At 50.4% G+C, this 17,331-nt stretch overlaps 6 protein-coding genes across 6 annotated transcripts, besides 3 other annotated features; 2 read left to right on the top strand and 4 right to left on the bottom strand.

Moving 5' to 3' along the window:
* Positions 1–9,170: part of a sequence feature (contig 1.80 1848..335440(-1)) that runs on past the window's edge.
* sC (sulfate adenylyltransferase) lies at positions 831–3,269 on the bottom strand. Its single transcript, XM_657281.2, has 6 exons — positions 3,016–3,269; positions 2,912–2,939; positions 2,582–2,764; positions 2,275–2,420; positions 2,141–2,210; positions 831–2,086 (listed from the first exon to the last, which is right to left on the bottom strand). The coding sequence occupies exons 1-6, from the start codon at positions 3,182–3,184 to the stop codon at positions 958–960; spliced, it is 1,725 nt and encodes a 574-aa protein (XP_662373.1). The 5' UTR covers positions 3,185–3,269; the 3' UTR covers positions 831–957.
* On the bottom strand, positions 6,243–7,258 carry met16 (phosphoadenylyl-sulfate reductase (thioredoxin); the record flags this gene model as incomplete). Its single annotated transcript, XM_050611632.1, has 1 exon — positions 6,243–7,258. Exon 1 carries the CDS (start codon positions 7,215–7,217, stop codon positions 6,243–6,245), a length of 975 nt encoding a protein of 324 aa, XP_050467638.1. The 5' UTR covers positions 7,218–7,258.
* Positions 8,088–9,117, top strand: ANIA_10593 (uncharacterized protein). Its single transcript, XM_050611631.1, has one exon. It carries the CDS (start codon positions 8,218–8,220, stop codon positions 9,082–9,084), a length of 867 nt encoding a protein of 288 aa, XP_050467637.1. The 5' UTR covers positions 8,088–8,217; the 3' UTR covers positions 9,085–9,117.
* Positions 9,171–16,115: a sequence feature (contig 1.201 1..6945(1)).
* Positions 10,359–11,779, bottom strand: ANIA_09486 (lipoate synthase). Its single transcript, XM_863775.2, has one exon. The coding sequence runs from the start codon at positions 11,761–11,763 to the stop codon at positions 10,522–10,524; it is 1,242 nt and encodes a 413-aa protein (XP_868868.1). The 5' UTR covers positions 11,764–11,779; the 3' UTR covers positions 10,359–10,521.
* Positions 11,998–14,328, bottom strand: ANIA_09485 (uncharacterized protein; the record flags this gene model as incomplete). The annotated part of the gene is made up of 3 exons (XM_863774.2): positions 11,998–13,194; positions 13,246–13,493; positions 13,575–14,328. The coding sequence occupies 3 exons, from the start codon at positions 14,326–14,328 to the stop codon at positions 12,268–12,270; spliced, it is 1,929 nt and encodes a 642-aa protein (XP_868867.1). The 3' UTR covers positions 11,998–12,267.
* On the top strand, positions 15,403–17,174 carry ANIA_04771 (putative ribosomal assembly complex component Ipi3; the record flags this gene model as incomplete). Its single annotated transcript, XM_657283.1, has 2 exons — positions 15,403–15,750; positions 15,801–17,174. 2 exons carry the CDS (start codon positions 15,403–15,405, stop codon positions 17,172–17,174), a joined length of 1,722 nt encoding a protein of 573 aa, XP_662375.1.
* Positions 16,116–17,331: part of a sequence feature (contig 1.81 1629..156263(-1)) that runs on past the window's edge.

Genomic DNA, 17,331 nt, shown 5'->3' with positions numbered 1-17,331 from the left:
TATACAGAGTGAGTTGTTCGTCAGTGAGCCATGAAATAAGTAGCTGCGGAGTAGCTTGAGTGTTATATCGAGCCTGCAATCGAGGTCGAGCCGCGATCTATATATCCACCGCTGCCGAGCTATATACGAAATGAGATGCTTGCATGAATTTAGCAGTGTCAGTAATTGGGATATTCAGTGCCAAGCATGGTTAGAACGTAGTTGATATCTGTGAATAGTGAGCACTATTTTGAGTCTCAATATATTCCAATCATTGGAGCGTCCAGAAGACGCAACTGCTATTACCAAAAACAGCTCGTCTATTGGATACAGCACCTACGAAGTACTCAATTTTTCCAATGGGATGTTAAGCTTCTCTTGGCAATAGCTGCCCGTATGACAGGAAGTCCGTAAGTACTTCCCCTCCCACACTTCAGTATACGTCCCAGTATGGTTGTGCTGACGATTCGAGGGCCGGCATCCCTACGTCATTAGTCAAAATTGGATACTGGTATTGTGCTTGAGGGCGCGGAGCCGGAGAGCTCAGAAGATATATCCGGGTTGATCTGTTCTCATATTCTTTTCAGATTAGAATTACTGCTTCGTACATTCCCTGATAATTGATATCTTCCTTCAATGACAGAAATAGATATTAAACAGAAATGGTAATAGTCCCGGTGCGGAGAAATACACCGCCCCCGCGCACTCGTATATACAACAGTCAAATTCAGGAGCCACAACATATCTAGCTCACCGTACTAAGATATGGCGTCCGCTTAGCATAGGAGTAACTGTTTTGAAGAGATAAATGCTGCCGATATATATACGTTTACGCAATTGCCCATGTGAAGTCATGCAGAGTCGTTACTTGAATTCAAATGTTCTATAGCCTTCCCAAGCACTCTTAACCGAAGATCCCGTCTTTATATCGCATCAAACAAAGGAAATAAATCGCAAATCTCTAACGCCCAATATTATCTACAGACGCTCAAAGTAGCCCTCGCTCTCGAGCATGAGGATGATCTCATGGACAATGGAACGAACGCTCTGCTTGGAAACGTCGACCACAAGGTTGGCGTTGGTGGGGGCCTCGTAGGGGTCATCGACACCGGTGAAGCCCTTGATTTCACCGCGGCGGGCCTTGGCGTAGATACCGCGCTTGTCAGTGGCCTCACAGTATTCGAGGGGAGTGTTGACGTGAACCAGGAAGAAAGAGCCACCGGTGCTCTGGACAGCCTCACGGGCCGCCTTGCGGGAGTGCTCGTAGGGAGCAATGGGGGCAGCGATAACAGCGGCACCGGCGCGGGTGAGTTCACCGGCGACGAAAGCGATGCGCTGGACGTTGGTGTGGCGGTCCTCACGACTGAAGCCCAGCTCAGAGGAGAGCTCGTGGCGGACAGTGTCACCAAGGAGGAGTGTGACAGAGCGTCCACCCTGCTGGTTGAGAGTGACCTGGAGAGCACGAGCGATGGCGTCCTTGCCGGAGTTCATGTAACCGGTAAGGAAGATGGTGAAACCCTGGAGGGCGCGAGGGGGGCTAGACTCGCGCAGGATCTTGACAACTTCGGGGTAAGAGAACCACTCAGGGATGTGAGCACCGGTACGGAGACGGTTACGGAGTTCAGTTCCGGAGATGTCGAGGGTCTTGGTGCCCGCAGGAACCTCGTCCTTGGGCATGTACTCATCGGTGTCGGGGAGGTAGGTGACTTGCTGGAATTCAACGACCTCGATACCGAGCTCCGCGCGGTACTTCTCGACCGCGTGCTGAGCATCGTAGGGGCCGTAGAACTCCTGACCCTTGGAGTTCTTACCAGGACCGGCGTGGTCACGGCCAACAATGAAGTGGGTGGCACCGTGGTTCTTACGGATGATAGCGTGCCAGACAGCCTCACGGGGACCGCCCATGCGCATAGCAAGGGGCAAGAGAGCAAGAGCCGCCATTCCGTTGGGGTAGCGGGGAAGAAGGGCCTGGTAGGCACGGACACGGGTGAAGTGGTCAATGTCACCGGGCTTGGTGAGACCGACGACAGGGTGGATAAGGACATTAGCTTGGCGGGCGCGAGCGGCACGGACGGTCAATTCACGGTGAGCTCTGTGCATAGGGTTTCTGAGGTCTGTTAGCCATGACATTCCAGTCTCAAGTCAAGTAACCAGAACGAACCGGGTCTGGAAGGCGACAACTCGGGTCCAGCCGAGCTTGTCGAAGTGAATACGGAGTTCCGCGGGGGTGTCTAAAATCGCGTTAGATTTATCTTTCTTGATTTATGCAGGCTCCTGTTGTGTTCTCAAACGTACAGCGGAGGCCGACATAATCGTAGTGGTTAAGCTTGTTGACTGCCTCGAGCTTTCCACCGATGTAGTACTCCTCGACCTTGGTGTTCAGGTACTTGATGGCGGGGTGCTCTGGGTCACCGCCGAAGACGAGCTTGGCCTCCTTCTCCCTGGAATAAGCAAAGATGTTAGAAATTGCGCAATCCTCGTTTAGATAAATGCCACGTCCTTGGCAAATCCGCAGCGCCCGCTAGTCCCGCCATCCGGAAGACCAAGCGAACGCGGAGTACCAATGACGAGGCAGTTGCCCAAGGTCATGAAAACAACTCACTTGTCAGGGCGGTAGATGTCGTCAATTGTAAGAATAGCAAGGTTGCGGTCGTCACGGAAGTCACGCAGGGTGACACGGGAGCCAGGCTTAAGGCCGGCCTGTTCAATGACTGCCTTGGAAGCATCCAGAGTAATGGGCATAGAGAAGAGGTTGCCGTCGGCAAGACGAGACTCGGCGACGACGCTAGAAAACCCCCACCATTAGCAAAATTGGCCTATTTGCGAATATCATTCCCGTTATGCACTATTTTCGCGGTCTGCCTCTCGAAAGCGAAAGCGACCCCGCACAAGGTTGGATGGGCTCGATTTTGAGGGGGGAGGGGCTGCATACCCGTCGTAGTCCTTCTGGTTCATGAAACCTGCGCCGCGTCAGTATACTTTGTCTCGAAACTTTGAAATAAGACAATGTGCGTTGAATGGAAGGAGTAAACGTACCCTCAAGAGGACTGAAACCACCGTTCATGATCAATTCAAGATCGCACAGCTGGCGCTCAGTGAGCACGATGGAGGGAAGAGTGGCGGCCTCGGCCTCGAGCTGGTCGTGGCGGGGAGCATCGCGAGCGATGAGGTCCTTGAGGACACCACCGTGAGGAGTGTTAGCCATATTGAATGAACTGTGCTTTACAAGAATGAAAATGATCCGGTGGAAGGAGAGGAAGGTGCGGAAGAATAATGGTGATGGAGAAGTGGGAAAGCTGCGAGTTTTAAAAAAACGATGGCGCAAAAGGGCCGCAAGCCAACAATTGCGGAACCAGATTTAATTCAGGAGAACGATTGACTGGATTCCCTGCCCGGACCAGCCAAGTAAACTGCCGGCCTGGATTCAGAGTGGGGGGCTACGTCGTCTACGTACTCCATATACTAATCCTACAAGGTTATCCAGACTTCCTGCTCAGAGTATCAGGTATCATCTATACTATCAGGTAGTTCACTCCACATATCGAGGGCGAAACAATAAAAGTGGAAGGTTTCGACCAAGTACCGTACGAACGAGACGAACGAGGAGCCATATTTTGGATTTTTATATCCAAGATCTACGCATTTCTTTGCTCCCTTTCCCCTTCAGAATGCCAGATAATCAACGAGTTTTCGATTTACTGGTAGGCCACACGCAAGGCCATCAATGAGCAGAAGCAATCTTTCAGGAGTCCTAATGTTGAGGTGAGCGTCCTGTCAAATCATGATTTTCAGGGGCGGAGATTATCAGTTGTCTGACAAGGGCATCGTCGTCAGCAGCAACGTCTGATACAAATTTAATTGATCACTGAGCGACGGGAACGGGGAACGAGAATGTTCAGTGCAGGATTGCCCAGCATAGTTTATACCTCTCACGGAAGGGCCGCGGGGGGAAAAGAAATCCTGTCAGTGGCGATAGGATTCTTGAGTTTTCCGTTCAGCCACAACTATACTTCTTCACCTCAAAGCAATCCGATATAACAACGGAGAAACGGAGATATGCTAGCAACTTCTAACGATGATGAAACAGACTTACAGAACGAGTCGGCCACGGGAACTAGCAATAAGCCCGTGCCCCGCGGTTGTCGCAATCCTCGTGGTGAATGTCGTGCTCACTAGTCCTAAAAGGGTTTAGCACACCAATGGTTACGGGTCTCGCAGGTTCGTCCTCTCTGATGTCTACACGAGGAATTAACCAGGATCAGTGATCATCTTGCATGTTCTTATGATTTGACACCTTGACAGTTTATGACAGGCTGGTCTTCGATCTACAACTCCTGTGCCTGACTATCAACGGACTGCGTAAGTCCCCCTGAGAATCTATGCTTGAGATGCGCTATGGACCCACCCATTACGTTGCACGTTAATACGAGGCGAGCATCTCGAAGCTCTGGCCTCCTTATACGAGAGCCAACGTAACCACGCGAGACCAGGATAATAGTCGCCCTCGCGGTCTCGAGGGATGATACGTAGGTCGCGGTTGAAAAGGAGTGTCGTGCGAAGGTTCGGGATTTTGCTTTCTTGCAAATATACACTGGGCAGGCACTGAGCCAACATTATCCAAATCCCGCTAAGCCGAGGTTTTGATTCCCTTCGTACAGCGTATAAGATGCCCCTTTAGTATAGCCGCAGAGGATCGTTATCATGGTGCTTCGGGCCTGTCAACGGCACGTCTTTGTCTCTATAATATCTGTAAAAATTTTCAATTCTCTCGCTCGATACATGCAGACTGGAGTAAAGAACGGCATTCTTGCCTGCACAGCCTATTCCAACATTCAAGCCTTCATTGACCAGCTTCGCATAGGTGCCAAGTACTGGATCATGCATGTGAGGCTTCTTTGTAATGCCATCGCTAGCATCCAGAAGAGTGACTGCCAACTCCGCGGCAAACAAAGGCCTTGTCCTTTTGGGGTGGGGAATAGGCTATAAATGTTACCTGACTAGCGGCTGCTCCTGAGTCTATGATTATGTTCAACGTGGAGGCCCCGTACACTGAATCTGGGTTTCTCTCTGAATGCGAATAATGGTGGCCGCAGCGAATAATATTCAGACAAGATGCCAAGAGATAAAATCGATAAGCTTATATCAGCCCCACTGATCACAGCAAAAATCCGCTGGCGTCGATGTCGCAATCCCAAACTAAATCACACCTTCATCACCCGCAACGTTAAACCGTTTAGCCTCAGTACTAACGACCCTGATCGGCCAAGATCTTGGATTCTTGAAGGTGATGGTGTGATCAGCAGACCGAAGATCACGACAACTCTGCCCAGCCTCACGAATCCGACCATGGATTTCCAGCCCTGTCTAGTCGTATTGTCATTGTGACACAGATGAACTTAGTTGCTCCAGGCAGTGCTATACTGTAGTTTATACGCGCACCGCGGAGAAATACTTTATCTGAGGGGAAACTTGGTATCACGACATTTGTAGGGTTTGTGGCGTGCACAATTCATGCCCCCTCCAAGATACAGTACATAGACAAAGGGCCTTAGATGGCGAGCTCGACTTCTAGGCAATGGGCCTAGACACTGCCAGGGTCAGACTCGGGGTTCCAACTCGAGACAGAACGGAAAGATCAGCTGGCAGAGGGATTCATTCCTAGCAAGATACGAACGTAAAAGTAGTACACTGCTGATACCTAAGGCTTATTGCCCTTTGTACGGTGGTTGTCTCGTCCAGAGTCCATACTGCATACTAAAAGCCTGAGCGGATGGTCTGAGGGTGAGGGGGCCGGCGGGCCGCACGGTGGCCTTCTCTTATTTTCTACGGCTGCATGAATAGATTAGGCGCTGGCTCTCAACAATAATTGCAGCCTAGGCCACAGGGGTTTAATTGGTTTCCGCGGAAAAGCAGAGTGCCCCACAAATTTTAACGAGGATCATGCTAATAACTACTGTGGGCAGAAATTCTTAAGAGAAGGATGGATATCTGAGGAAATCTATCATTTCTATCATGCTATCATTACGGGGCTGAATGGTCTATAAGAAGCCCGGCCAATCCGACAGTACAAGTTGCTGCCGAAGGCGGATTGGCATGAAGATGCTTTTGATCGCCAGAAAAAACAAGAGAATATATCCAGAAAAATTCATAACGGCATTATTTCCGTAGGAGCACCGATTGAAGAAGACAATGACCATGTAACCTCGCTAGACATGAGAACCAAACGCCAGGAAATGCAATCCAAGAGAACATTCTCCCACTTATTAAGCGGTGGTAAGCTTGTTCTGCAACGCTTGAGACAAAGCTTCCTCCTGTCGCTTGCGTTCCATATCCATCAAGTACTGGGCGTACTTTGACCGAGGGTTGTGGATACCACACTCGGTTTTCGCCTGGCCCTTCCAGCGGCCTGATCGTTCGTCTTCGTTCTCCTTGACGGGGGATGTAGAGTGATAGTCACCAACGCTCTTGTAGCCCTTGTCGAGTAACTCGTTGTAGGGGATATCATTCTCCTTGACATACTGCTTGACCTGGTCAAAGGTCCAGTTGGCGAGAGGGTTGATCTTAATGAGGCCGGCTTCGTCCACCTCAATAATGTCCAGGTCTCCACGCTTGCCTCCTTGGCTGCGGCGGCGTCCGGTGAGGACTGCGTGAACGTTGAGCTCACGGTAGGCACGTTGAGCAGGCTCGACCTTGGCAATCCAGTCGTACAGCTGGTCATCCTTTTCCCACAGGCGTTCACCGTGCTTCTTAGCAAACTCCTCTTCGGTCTCAACACCCTGGGGCTTGTAGACATGGATGTGCTGTAGCGGGTACCTCTTGCGGACATTGTCGACAAGTTTCAATGTCTCGGGGAAGTGGTGCAGAGTGTCGAGGAAGATGAGGTTGACCATTTGAGGGCGAGGGATGGACAGTTTGGAAAGCATATCCATGATCACAAGACCAGTAAGACCAAAGGCGGTGGTCTGATACAGGTGAGGTAGCGAAGTGACACACCATCTGAGGACATCTGCAAGAGGGGTTAGGCGTCGTTGTCTTGAACTGAAAATGTGGAAGAGCTGACCTTGGGGTTCAAGGAATTGAAGTTGTCGGTTGAGGAACTGAAGATGAGGTTTGGTGAAGACAATCTCTGGTAGATACTCTTCACTTGAGCCACCACTGACATAGCCCGACTCAGTAGAGTCTCTTAGTTCCGCAGTCTCCGAATCGGAGGGGTAGTTGGAATGCATCTTGGCTGGCATTGTGTCTTATACAGCCCTAGACAAAGTTGTATATGGTTGTGGTGGGCGTGGTATATGGGTACGTAGGATGCGGCGGGGGCGGTAGCAGAGTGGTGTAAGAGGCGAGAAAAGTGCCAACAACCCCTCTGATATAGGAAATCGAGAGAACAGGGGCAATCACGACATCATCGGCAGTTGAAAACGCCATTTTCGCGGCCTTTTTGTATACTGAGTGCCTGAGAAATCTGGCATCGAGATGTCGTGCTTTTTTTTGCGATTTTGTCATCCCCACAGACAATCACGCAATACTTGCACTATTTGGTCTCTACCGCCGCCCGTAATCCGGTGTCTGTTGTCCATTTTGCTGATAAATCCGCCCATTCCCATGCCCTCTTACAGTCTCCTGGAAGGCTGGAGAACTATCCTCGGAGAAATCAGGAATCGTTCGTCAAAGAACCGATTATGAATCACTTCCGTTCGGCACAAGGCGACAGAATTCTCCCGAATCCCGGGGTGAGGAGACTAAATATTATTAGCTATCTGTGACGAAAGAGCAGTCACTTGAAAACAGGACGTACCAGGAGCATCATTAGTAATAAAGCAGTGGCTGTTGCTACGATAATTGAGATGTCATCTGAATGTCGTGCTCGAAGCGTCAGGGACCTTTCAGAGCCCCTCAGAGCCTCAGGCCTCAGGGCCGATTGAACCCTCTCCACTTGGTGATCCGAAGTTCGCAGATGTTAAAAAGCTCCATAATGGGGACCCAGAACCAAAAGAACGCTAGTCTCTACATGGCTATTTGGCGCCTTATAGCCTGAGGTTATAAATCATCACGTGTCGACGACCGGTACAGAAATCTGATGGAAGATGAAACAACAAATGTATATTATTGGTACGAACTAGACATCTCCTTGCGCTGCTTAAAAGAAAATTTCAACCGGGCAGGCTTCTTTGATACCCGTAGCCCTTTGTGATCTGTCTCTTAACCCATCTCCCCGCATTGCTGCACCTCGCCTCCGACATGTCATCGACCAACCCCGCGGTAGCTCGTCCTGCCCGCCCTGTGATGCAGCAGAGGTTCTCCAGCAGTTCCTTCATCCAGGACCACCAACAATACAAAGCTCCCGCTTCCATCACCCCGACGATTGGTAACGTACTCGAAAATGCTACTGAGTCGAGTCCCTCGCCCATTCCACGCGTCGCGAATCCCATCTCTCCGGATCCCAAAAAAGTGACCGACAGTGGTATCGTACACAGTATCTTCCAACACCGGGATGCGGTTCTTCCTCAAGGAACACCAAAGCTTGTTGCGACAATATTCTACAAGTCCTCCGATCCAGTACATCCACATCTTCACCCCGACTCGTCTCCCCATGCTCGCCTTGGGGATAAACTTCCTCACCCCATGGTACCTGTCGGTTCGGCGCCAACCATTGACATCGAGAAACTCCCACGCGAGCCCCCGGCACCCGAACCCGAACCTTTGGATCACTTGTACGGCCCGTATGTGTCACAGCTGTGCTTGACCAATTTCCTTCAAATCATCGAATCCCTCCCCATCCCGCACCAGCGTATGAACACCTCACACCGATGCCTCGATACGCAGGAGCAGCCCCGCGTCGTCGAAGTCACCTTTGCTCCTCCTCCGAACCCCGACTACCTTAGTTTTGAAGACCTCCGCAAGCATGAAAGCATATGGCGATTCGAGAGAGAGTGGAATGTGGAGGTTGTCCTGCAGAGGGAGAGCGCCTTCCGCAGGCATAAGCGCTTGGTTGTTTTCGATATGGACAGCACTCTAATCCAGAACGAGGTGATTGATGAGATAGCCAAGTTTATTGGTGTTGAGAAGGAAGTTTCTGTTAGTATTTCACAGTGCGCTGCTTGTTAGTCTCTGGATCTGATGTTTGCGACAGGAAATCACGGAACGGGCCATGAACGGCGAACTCGACTTCTCCGCTTCCCTGAAGGAGCGCGTCAGCTTGTTAAAGGGAGTCCCTGCGGACGTCTTTGAAAAGCTAAAGTCTGTTCTCACCATCTCTCCCGGAGCAAAGGAATTGTGCAGAGCTCTCAAGAAGCTGGGCTGTAAACTAGTGGTCGCAAGTGGAGGGTTCCAACCACTTGCGGAATGGTTGGCTGGTGAATTGGGCATTGATCACGCCTTTGCCAATCATGTAAGTCTCGAGCTTTTCTTGGCTTGCCGCATCCGAATAATGTGGACGTTATCGAGCACTTTTTGACTGACCAATCCGCTCCACAGCTCGAGGTTGATCCCGCGTCGCAAACACTGACAGGCAAACTTGTCCCTACGTACCCAATCATTGACGCAAGTCAGAAGCGCTCTTTGCTTCAATCTATTGCCGCTGACGACGGAATTGATATTGCACAAACTGTTGCCGTCGGCGACGGGGCAAATGACCTACTTATGCTTCACGCTGCTGGGCTCGGTGTTGCATGGCGCGCTAAGAGCAAGGTGCAACTTGAAGCTCCCACGCGCATTAACGGTGAAAGCCTAGTCGATATTCTCTACCTTCTTGGTTTTAACGATGAGGATATCCAGGAGCTCACTGCCTAACCTAGATAAGCGGAGTGCTTTAAATGAGACTCTTGAAGGTTGGCTAGCTTGTTCTTTACATCTCTAACCATCTTTTAGAGCGGGTCTCTTACACTTTTATTACTATTACTTTCATGACTTTCTCTTTAGACTTGCCAACGGGTCCTGTTTAGCTATGTTGAATTTTCGCGATCTAATACATACCTCACAGCGTCAAGTGTCCTCCTGCGCATATTATCCGGATTTACGGGCACCGCATGATGTTGATACATTTTCTTTTCTTCTTGATGATTTCAGACTCGCTTGGTTGGTGTGTCAGTGTGAATGGGAGTAGGATAGGGCAGGGACCGGCACGCATATTTCATTTATTCAGATCAATCAATGACTCAAAATAATAAAAACATCTAAATTTATCATGTCTTGTGAGTAGGTCTGATGGTGGTAGACGTTGTTCAATGTCATTAGGGAGAAATCATTAAGCTCAGTCTGTCAAGATGCCCATGACCGTGGTGGGTGTTTAGAAATGAATGATTCGAGAATGAATGTAGCGTCGGGGAATTATGTGCATATTCAGAATTGCTGGGGGCAGACCAATTATTCTCATGCTCTCCATGTTGAATTGTTCCATTGTATGTCCATAATACACTTAGTTTCCAACCAATACAGGACGCCTCAAATGATAAAGAATCTTCTCGCAATTAAGACCAACCAACAGTTTTCTAACCCTGCGCCATGAAAGATGTTGAAATAAAAAGATGAATGAAATGAAGGATGTTACCGCGTCGCCTCATCAACTGGGACCGTGTTATGGCTGACTTCCGGGGCGCCAGACCTTCTTTTCTTCAGGACGTTCTCAATAAACGCCTCGCCTGCTTTGTAACTACTCCTGACCAACGGACCGGAAGCACAGTAGAGGAAGCCCATGTCAAGAGCACGCTGCCGCCAGAGTTCAAATCGGTCAGGGGTAACATATTCGTGCACGGCCATGTGACGCTTTGTTGGGCGCATATACTGACCAAACGTCACAACATCAACATTGACAGCGCGGAGTTGGCGGAGCGCATCCCAGAGCTGTTCTTCGGTCTCCCCAAGTCCCAACATAAGAGAGGTCTTTGTGATAAGCGATGGCTTGGCTTTCTTTGCAGCTTCAAGCACACGGAGGGACTGCTGGAAGGTAGCTCGACGGTCGCGGACGTGTGGTGTTAGGGCCTCAACAGTCTCGACATTATGCGCGTAGACATCTAGACCTGATCGGGCCACGACACCGACCATTTCCAAGTCTCCCGCATAATCACCTGTCAAGCATTCCACCAAAATATTAGGCGCCTTCTGTTTGATTTTGATGACCGTCTCCGCGAAGTGGCGAGCACCACCGTCGGCTAGGTCGTCGCGGTCGACACTCGTCAGCACCACATATCCCAGTCCCCATCGCGAAATAGCCTCCGCGGTATTCTCCGGCTCATGCGGATCAAGCGGCGGCGGCGCGCGTGAAGTCTTCACGCTGCAGAACCGACAACCTCGTGTGCAAGTGTCACCCATCAGCATGATTGTCGCAGTAGCAGCAGCCTTGTCACCACCACCCCAGCAGTCGGAAATATTGGGACACCGGGCTTCCTCACATACAGTATGCAAATTGAGCCCACGAAGATCTTTTTTGAGGCGCTGGTAGTTCTTCGAATCGGGAATCGGCGTTTTCAGCCACGATGGTAACCGAGTCATTTCCTTCTTGCGGCCAGCCGGCCCAACTAGGGCGGTCTTAAGAGCATAAGCTTCGGAAGGATCGAGGGGAGCATTGTCTCTTCCCCCAGAGACAAAGTCTCCAAAAGAAGGTCCCGCGTTGAGCTTGTCCGTGAATGTTGTCCGTCTCTTGCCAGCTGTCGAAGCTCCGCCAGTGGCGGATGAGGGATCCGTAGTAGCATAGCCCCGATAACTGAGATAGGATGCGCTGCCCGCTTGAGGAGTAGCGACCCTTGAGGACGAGTATAGAGCTCTGAAGCGATTTGTCGCAGCAGCCATGGTGATATACTGCAAATATGAATGTTGTTGCATGAAGTTTGAATTCCGCGGGAAACCACCGCAGATGACGGGACGAGTCCCCGACTAGTCAGCATTAGGTAATCCTGCCGCAAGAGGCCGAAAATACGCTCAGGAGTATAGCTTGCCCTAAGTGCTCCTAATCTACTCAGAATGCCGGTAATTTGGTACAGGTATGGAGTGGTTGGGTATTGTCTATTATTTATTGAGGTATTGAGTATTGAATGAATTAATTACACATTAACTACTGTGGCTTATCGCACACAGCTCTGTTAGATGGACTTCGCCGGCAGCAAGGGGCAAGAAAGGGGAAATCAGGTCAAACGAGTGCGAAAGAGTATTCCATGGGAGACAAAAAGAGGTAATGATAGGAAATGGCTCAGTGAACGGCAAGGTCTAGTCTAGATTTGGATCGCTGTGAGGTAGAAGAAAAGGAAATCAGAGTGAAAGTAGTTTTGGTAAGCAATGGAAGGAAAGAGGGGACGCTTATGCTTTGGTCTCCAGGACCTGCATCAGAACTAACACGGCAGACTTCAATGCCTCATCGTGAGGACCGCGAAGGGTGAATAACAGGTTGTCCAGGATTGAGTCGAGATCTTCCAATAGTTTGCTGCTTCGGGAACCAAGAACCTGGTCGCGGATACGCGAAGGCTGTGGTTGTGCGAACTTCATCCCAAGGATCGAGTTTGCCTTCTCTGGCACTGTATCCAACCTTGAGATCTGCGCACTGAGTTGCATATTGGTCGTTTTGCGGCTGAGCGATGGCAACGAAAGGAGATAGTTCTTCGCTATCAGCACGGCGCAGAGCGAGTCAAGAATAGATGTAGGAGCGTTCGGAAATATTTGGCGGAAAGGCCGCATCAATGCTCGTTCTTGATTATGTCGAAGAAACACCACAACCGGCGAGGTCAGTCGAAGCATGTTTTGCGGGAAATCGTTGACTGAGTGTTCCAGCTGGTCGATTGTCCACTCGTGATCCCATAGCTTCTCCAGTTCCTCCTTGTCCGATTTGGTTGATGCAGCACGAGGTGACGCCTGTTGCTCGGACGGAGGCGCAACTTTATGTGGAGGTGGTTTTGGCTCTGTCTCCGATTCATCTCCGTTTCCTGCTCCTGGATCACCAATGATTGTTTTGCCCATTGTTCCTGAAGCCACTGAGCACTGGTCTGTATTAAGGCTTTCCCCGCCACCCTTACGGTTCTTCGGTAAGAAGACGGGGTTCTGTGTGGCATATCCACTGTCGGACAATTCTAAGGGCGTATCAGGACTGAAAGCAGACACCTCTGGCAGGCTATGATCTGGAGTGGCAGGTATGGGGTGCGTTGGAGTAGGGAGCGAGTAGCTCATTGCTGGTGAGGATTGTCGAGATATATCAACCAGCTTCGGCTTCATCTTACTTTTCACCGCAAGGACCTTATAGAGGGTTAATACAGCATGATGTTAACGAACGGCAAATAGACATACCGCGTCATTATGTGCACGCTTCCAATCTGGAACCAGCGGGCTTTTCTGGACAATTTGAAACTTTCTCCGATTCGAGATTGTAGATTTGCCGGCTTCATCTTCTGCAGAATCCATAGGCGCGCCTTGAAGCCATGTTTCACAATATGAAAGGCTGCTTGGAACCCAACTGCCCTCACTGGATACTGTGCCAGATCTACTCCTTTGCGTTGCTGCAGATGAACCGGAGAAGTTCCTCTTCCCTAGCGAGTCTACATCTGAGCAGGTCGTAGGTGGTGACATGCATCCGGAAGCCATCGCTGAAGCAGTGATTTGCCCGTTCACTAACTCACATTGCCTGACAAATGTTGAGTGCGCCATGTGTACATTAGTCGCTTCAAACTTGCGGCTCTGAACGGATACTTCGGTCGCGGGAGTTTGAGGGGTGCAGTGGTTGCATGATACTGCTTGTGGAAGGCAGCTGCAGTCCGTTTCTCGGTCGGCCTCGGTTTCAGATGCCGATTTGGAAGAGAAGTAGGTCGATGCAGGTGATGCTTGAGACGGTTGCGAGTCAGATAGCGGCGGGCTTGGGAGAAGCCCGAATGTGTCTAGGCCAGACGCAACGAGATTCTGCTCTGACCGCCATGGTCGCAACGTCCGGGTTTCAGTAGGGCGAGAAGTCACTCGAGACTCGCCAGGAGCGAGTGAACTGTTATCAACAGATGGTGATGCTGGCAGACGAAGTTGGAAAGGCTCTTTCATTTTGCGCACGGAACGGAAGGGCGAGATACAAGCGGTGCCGCGGTCCAATGGGCGTCTGGACTGTGACATTGTATATTCGGATTGTTCAAAGCGCGGAGATGTCGAAGGGATGAATGAAAGAGAGCTTTGTGGCTGCTGCCGCTTCCAAGGCTGAATATTGGGTGAGTGTCGTGGAGAAGCTAGGCTATTAGGCTGAGGCATCTGCTCCTGGTTCATGAGACTATAGGTTGGAACACTTCTGTTTACATATGCCGGGACTGGGCTAGCATTCACAGTATGATGACGCTGATGGCCATAATAAGGCCTGGTATGTGGGTTGGCTATTTCGTAGTCCATTGAGGACATGGCGAATTCAACGCAAGTCAATGATATTAAGTATATAAGGTCAGTTAAATGCTCGAACAGTAAGTGCGTAAGATAGAGACGAAACCCGAAGTAGAGAAATTTCGGGTCAACGAACGTAGATGCGACCGAAGAGACCTTATACTACGAAACGGTCGATATTAGCAAAAATCCCTTGAGTCCCTGACGGCCTTGTGCTGACAGAACGCCAAACATCAGGCATGCTCAACGCCCCCTTCCAAAGGAATTTTGGAACATGAGTGAACCGTGAAGGGCAACTCTCCACTGTCCTTGCATTCCAGAGAAAGGTGGGATTGAGTAATTGGCAGATGATCTCAGCCCATTGGGCAAAGAGCTGCATAGAAACGTGGGCGATGTGCATCTCAGGGTCTCTGCATATCGTCATCACAGAAGCAATGAGACATGCAGAAAGAGCGCGAATCAAGAGGGAGACCCCTAGAGGAAACACTGGGATAGCGTCACGATGCTTCGATTCAATAAAGCGGTTGCGCCGGGCAATCAAAAGGTGCAGCCCCTGGGGAGAGCCCCTTGCTTCGGTTGCTGCGAGTGCAGTTGCATAGTGCCCATGCCTCGAGAGGGCGATTGATCTCTTCAGCATGTGCACACTGCGCAGATTCCAAACATTCAACGGCAGCAAATTGGCCGCTGCAGATATTGGGGCTTGAATTCTTCCAAGAGGCACCTAATTGCTCGATTCAAGTTGAGTTCGTGATGAGTTTATCCATTTCTGGTAATAGTGCTGATGTCCAGCAGGTGAACAATGTTCCGACTAGTAGCTGACCAAAACAGGACGACTCCCAGGCAAAGGAGTTCAGGAGTCTAGGGCTTTCCCTTCTCCAGGGTTGATATTGAACGAGAGAAGTTGAGGTCATAAACTCAATTGCCCAGATGTTGCCTCAAAGCGTAACAATCACGTGATATACAGATGGGCGGGTGCAAACCGTGCAAACTCTTATCGCCAAAGCAGCCGAAGCAAAAAAAAAGATATCCTGATACTGGCTGGCACGGTTGGGTTTTGCGAGACACACCCAACTCGAGGGTCTTCTACCGCTCCTAATGCTCTCAGAATGCTTTGTCGCGTCGACTGCGGCGTCTGCGAAAACCCCCGCGTCGGCGTCGCTGAGAGACGTCGGAATCTGTCTCCATGAGCTTCAACCGTCACCGACCCTCCGATCCACCTTTAAGAAGAGCTCGACTTCTCCAAATTGTCTAGCTGTGAGCGCCTCACATGTATTTGCTGCGCAAGCTGAAAAAGCAACTGTGCACGTTTACAGCAGGGAGAAGGGTAATCAGGAAGCTACTGTTCCATTCCCAGAGCGCATTCGCAGCATTGCAGTCGCAGGATCGAAAAATGGCGATATCGTGGTTCTAGGTACAGAGGGTGGTCGTCTGATTTTGTGGGAGGTGAGTAAGTCCCTTGGAGTGCTTGGATACAACTGACGATGCCTCTCAAGGTTTGCACGGGACGCCAAGTTGCTACCACTGCATCGCATTTACGGCCCGTTACCTCGGTCGTCGTCGATCCCAGCTCAAACTTCATTCTTTCCGGCTCATCGGACGCCAGTGTCCATGTTTGGTCGCTAGTTGATCTTCTATCTTTTACAAAGCCTCCATCAGGGCGCAACCAGCAGCCTCCAAATTCACCTATTCGCACATTCTCGAATCACCGTGCAGCAGTCAGTGCTATTGTGGTGGGACACAGCACCGGTAGATACAACATTGCTATCTCTGCGGCCCAAGACAACACTGCCATTGTTTGGGACTATCGGACCGGTCATGTTTTGCGGAATTTCCTCCTGCCGGCCAGCGCGATCTCCCTTGCCCTTGACCCGGTTGATAGAGCATTCTATGCGGGTTATGAAGATGGCAGCGTTCAGTCGCTAGACTTCTACAAGGAACAATCCATTCAGCATCCTCTTCACAATCCGTCACTACAGGCTACTCCAGCACAGGCCTCCTCTGAAGACCGCTGGCTCCCACCTTCCGCTGACAGTGGCGCAGCACATGCGTTGACCCTTTCTTACGACGGTATGACTTTGCTATCAGGCCATGAGAATGGCAAAGTGTACTCCTGGAATGTTGGAAGACGAAAATATGCATCAACAGTAGCGGACTTCACGCATCCGGTCACAAACATTATCATGCTACCTCTTGAAGGCCTATATCAACAGGCGACAAATTTAAAGAGAGTAGCGCATACAATAATCAAGCCGAAATACGACCATACGCTTTTAGAGAACACGCAGGCTGCAGGTACTGTTCCTGCAGACTATGAGTTTAACACCCATCTACTTCGCTCATCCTCGCCTAGTGAAGCGCCTGCTGAGTCAGACTGGTTCATGGACGCCTTTACTCACTCTTCTTTTCCCGCATCCTTGATAGAGCAAGGTCTAAGTGAGCTAACTGCTATGTCCTTACCTGGATCGGATACTGTCTCTGCCCCGTCAATGAACGTGGCAATGGACGTTGATACCCCCGGCAAGGATTCCCAAATTGCCTCCTTGGAAAACGAAATCGCTACGCTCAAACAGAAAGTCTCAGTCAGCGATGCAGCTCGGCAATCCAGCACTGACGAAATCACGAAACTCCGTTCAAACCTTGCCAACCTCCACGATCACATCAATGAACTCAAAGCGAAGCAGGAGCAATCACAGCGGGATAGGATACGGCGACAAGCCCGCAGAGAGGAGCGGGCAACTCGTCGACGGGAAGCCTGGTTCGCGGCGGAGAAGAAAGGCAAGAATGGAGACGCTGTGCTGCGTCGGATGAAAGCTGAAGACGAGTCTGAGACGAGCGGCAGCGACGATCAGAGCAGTGATGAGCAATGAAACAAGACTCCTTTTTTTTTCATTCTACGTATCGATGTTCCTCATGTCTCTATTACAACTATTGTTATATTCAGGATGGTCTGGCATGTTTCAAGAGGGCATGGGTCACATTCCACGGCGCAACGGGCTAAAAGTTTGAATCGAGGATAGAGCTTCA

The sequence above is a fragment of the Aspergillus nidulans genome, chromosome III (assembly GCF_000011425.1).
Source record: "Aspergillus nidulans FGSC A4 chromosome III".
NCBI lineage: Eukaryota > Fungi > Ascomycota > Eurotiomycetes > Eurotiales > Aspergillaceae > Aspergillus > Aspergillus nidulans.
The sequence above is the reverse complement of the archived record's forward strand: the minus strand, read 5'-3'. Positions and strand labels throughout refer to the sequence as shown.

Bases quoted from the DNA above. Each gene is read 5' to 3' on its own strand.
- sC (XM_657281.2), bottom strand. From the start codon at position 3,184: ATGGCTAACACTCCTCACGGTGGTGTCCTCAAGGACCTCATCGCTCGC. The intron at 2,421-2,581 runs GTGAGTTGTTTT...TGCTTATTCCAG, and splicing joins GACATCTACCGCCCTGACAA to GGAGAAGGAGGCCAAGCTCG. The intron at 2,087-2,140 runs GTTCGTTCTGGT...AACAGACCTCAG, and splicing joins GTTGTCGCCTTCCAGACCCG to AAACCCTATGCACAGAGCTC.
- ANIA_10593 (XM_050611631.1), top strand. From the start codon at position 8,218: ATGTCATCGACCAACCCCGCGGTAGCTCGTCCTGCCCGCCCTGTGATG.
- ANIA_09486 (XM_863775.2), bottom strand. From the start codon at position 11,763: ATGGCTGCTGCGACAAATCGCTTCAGAGCTCTATACTCGTCCTCAAGG.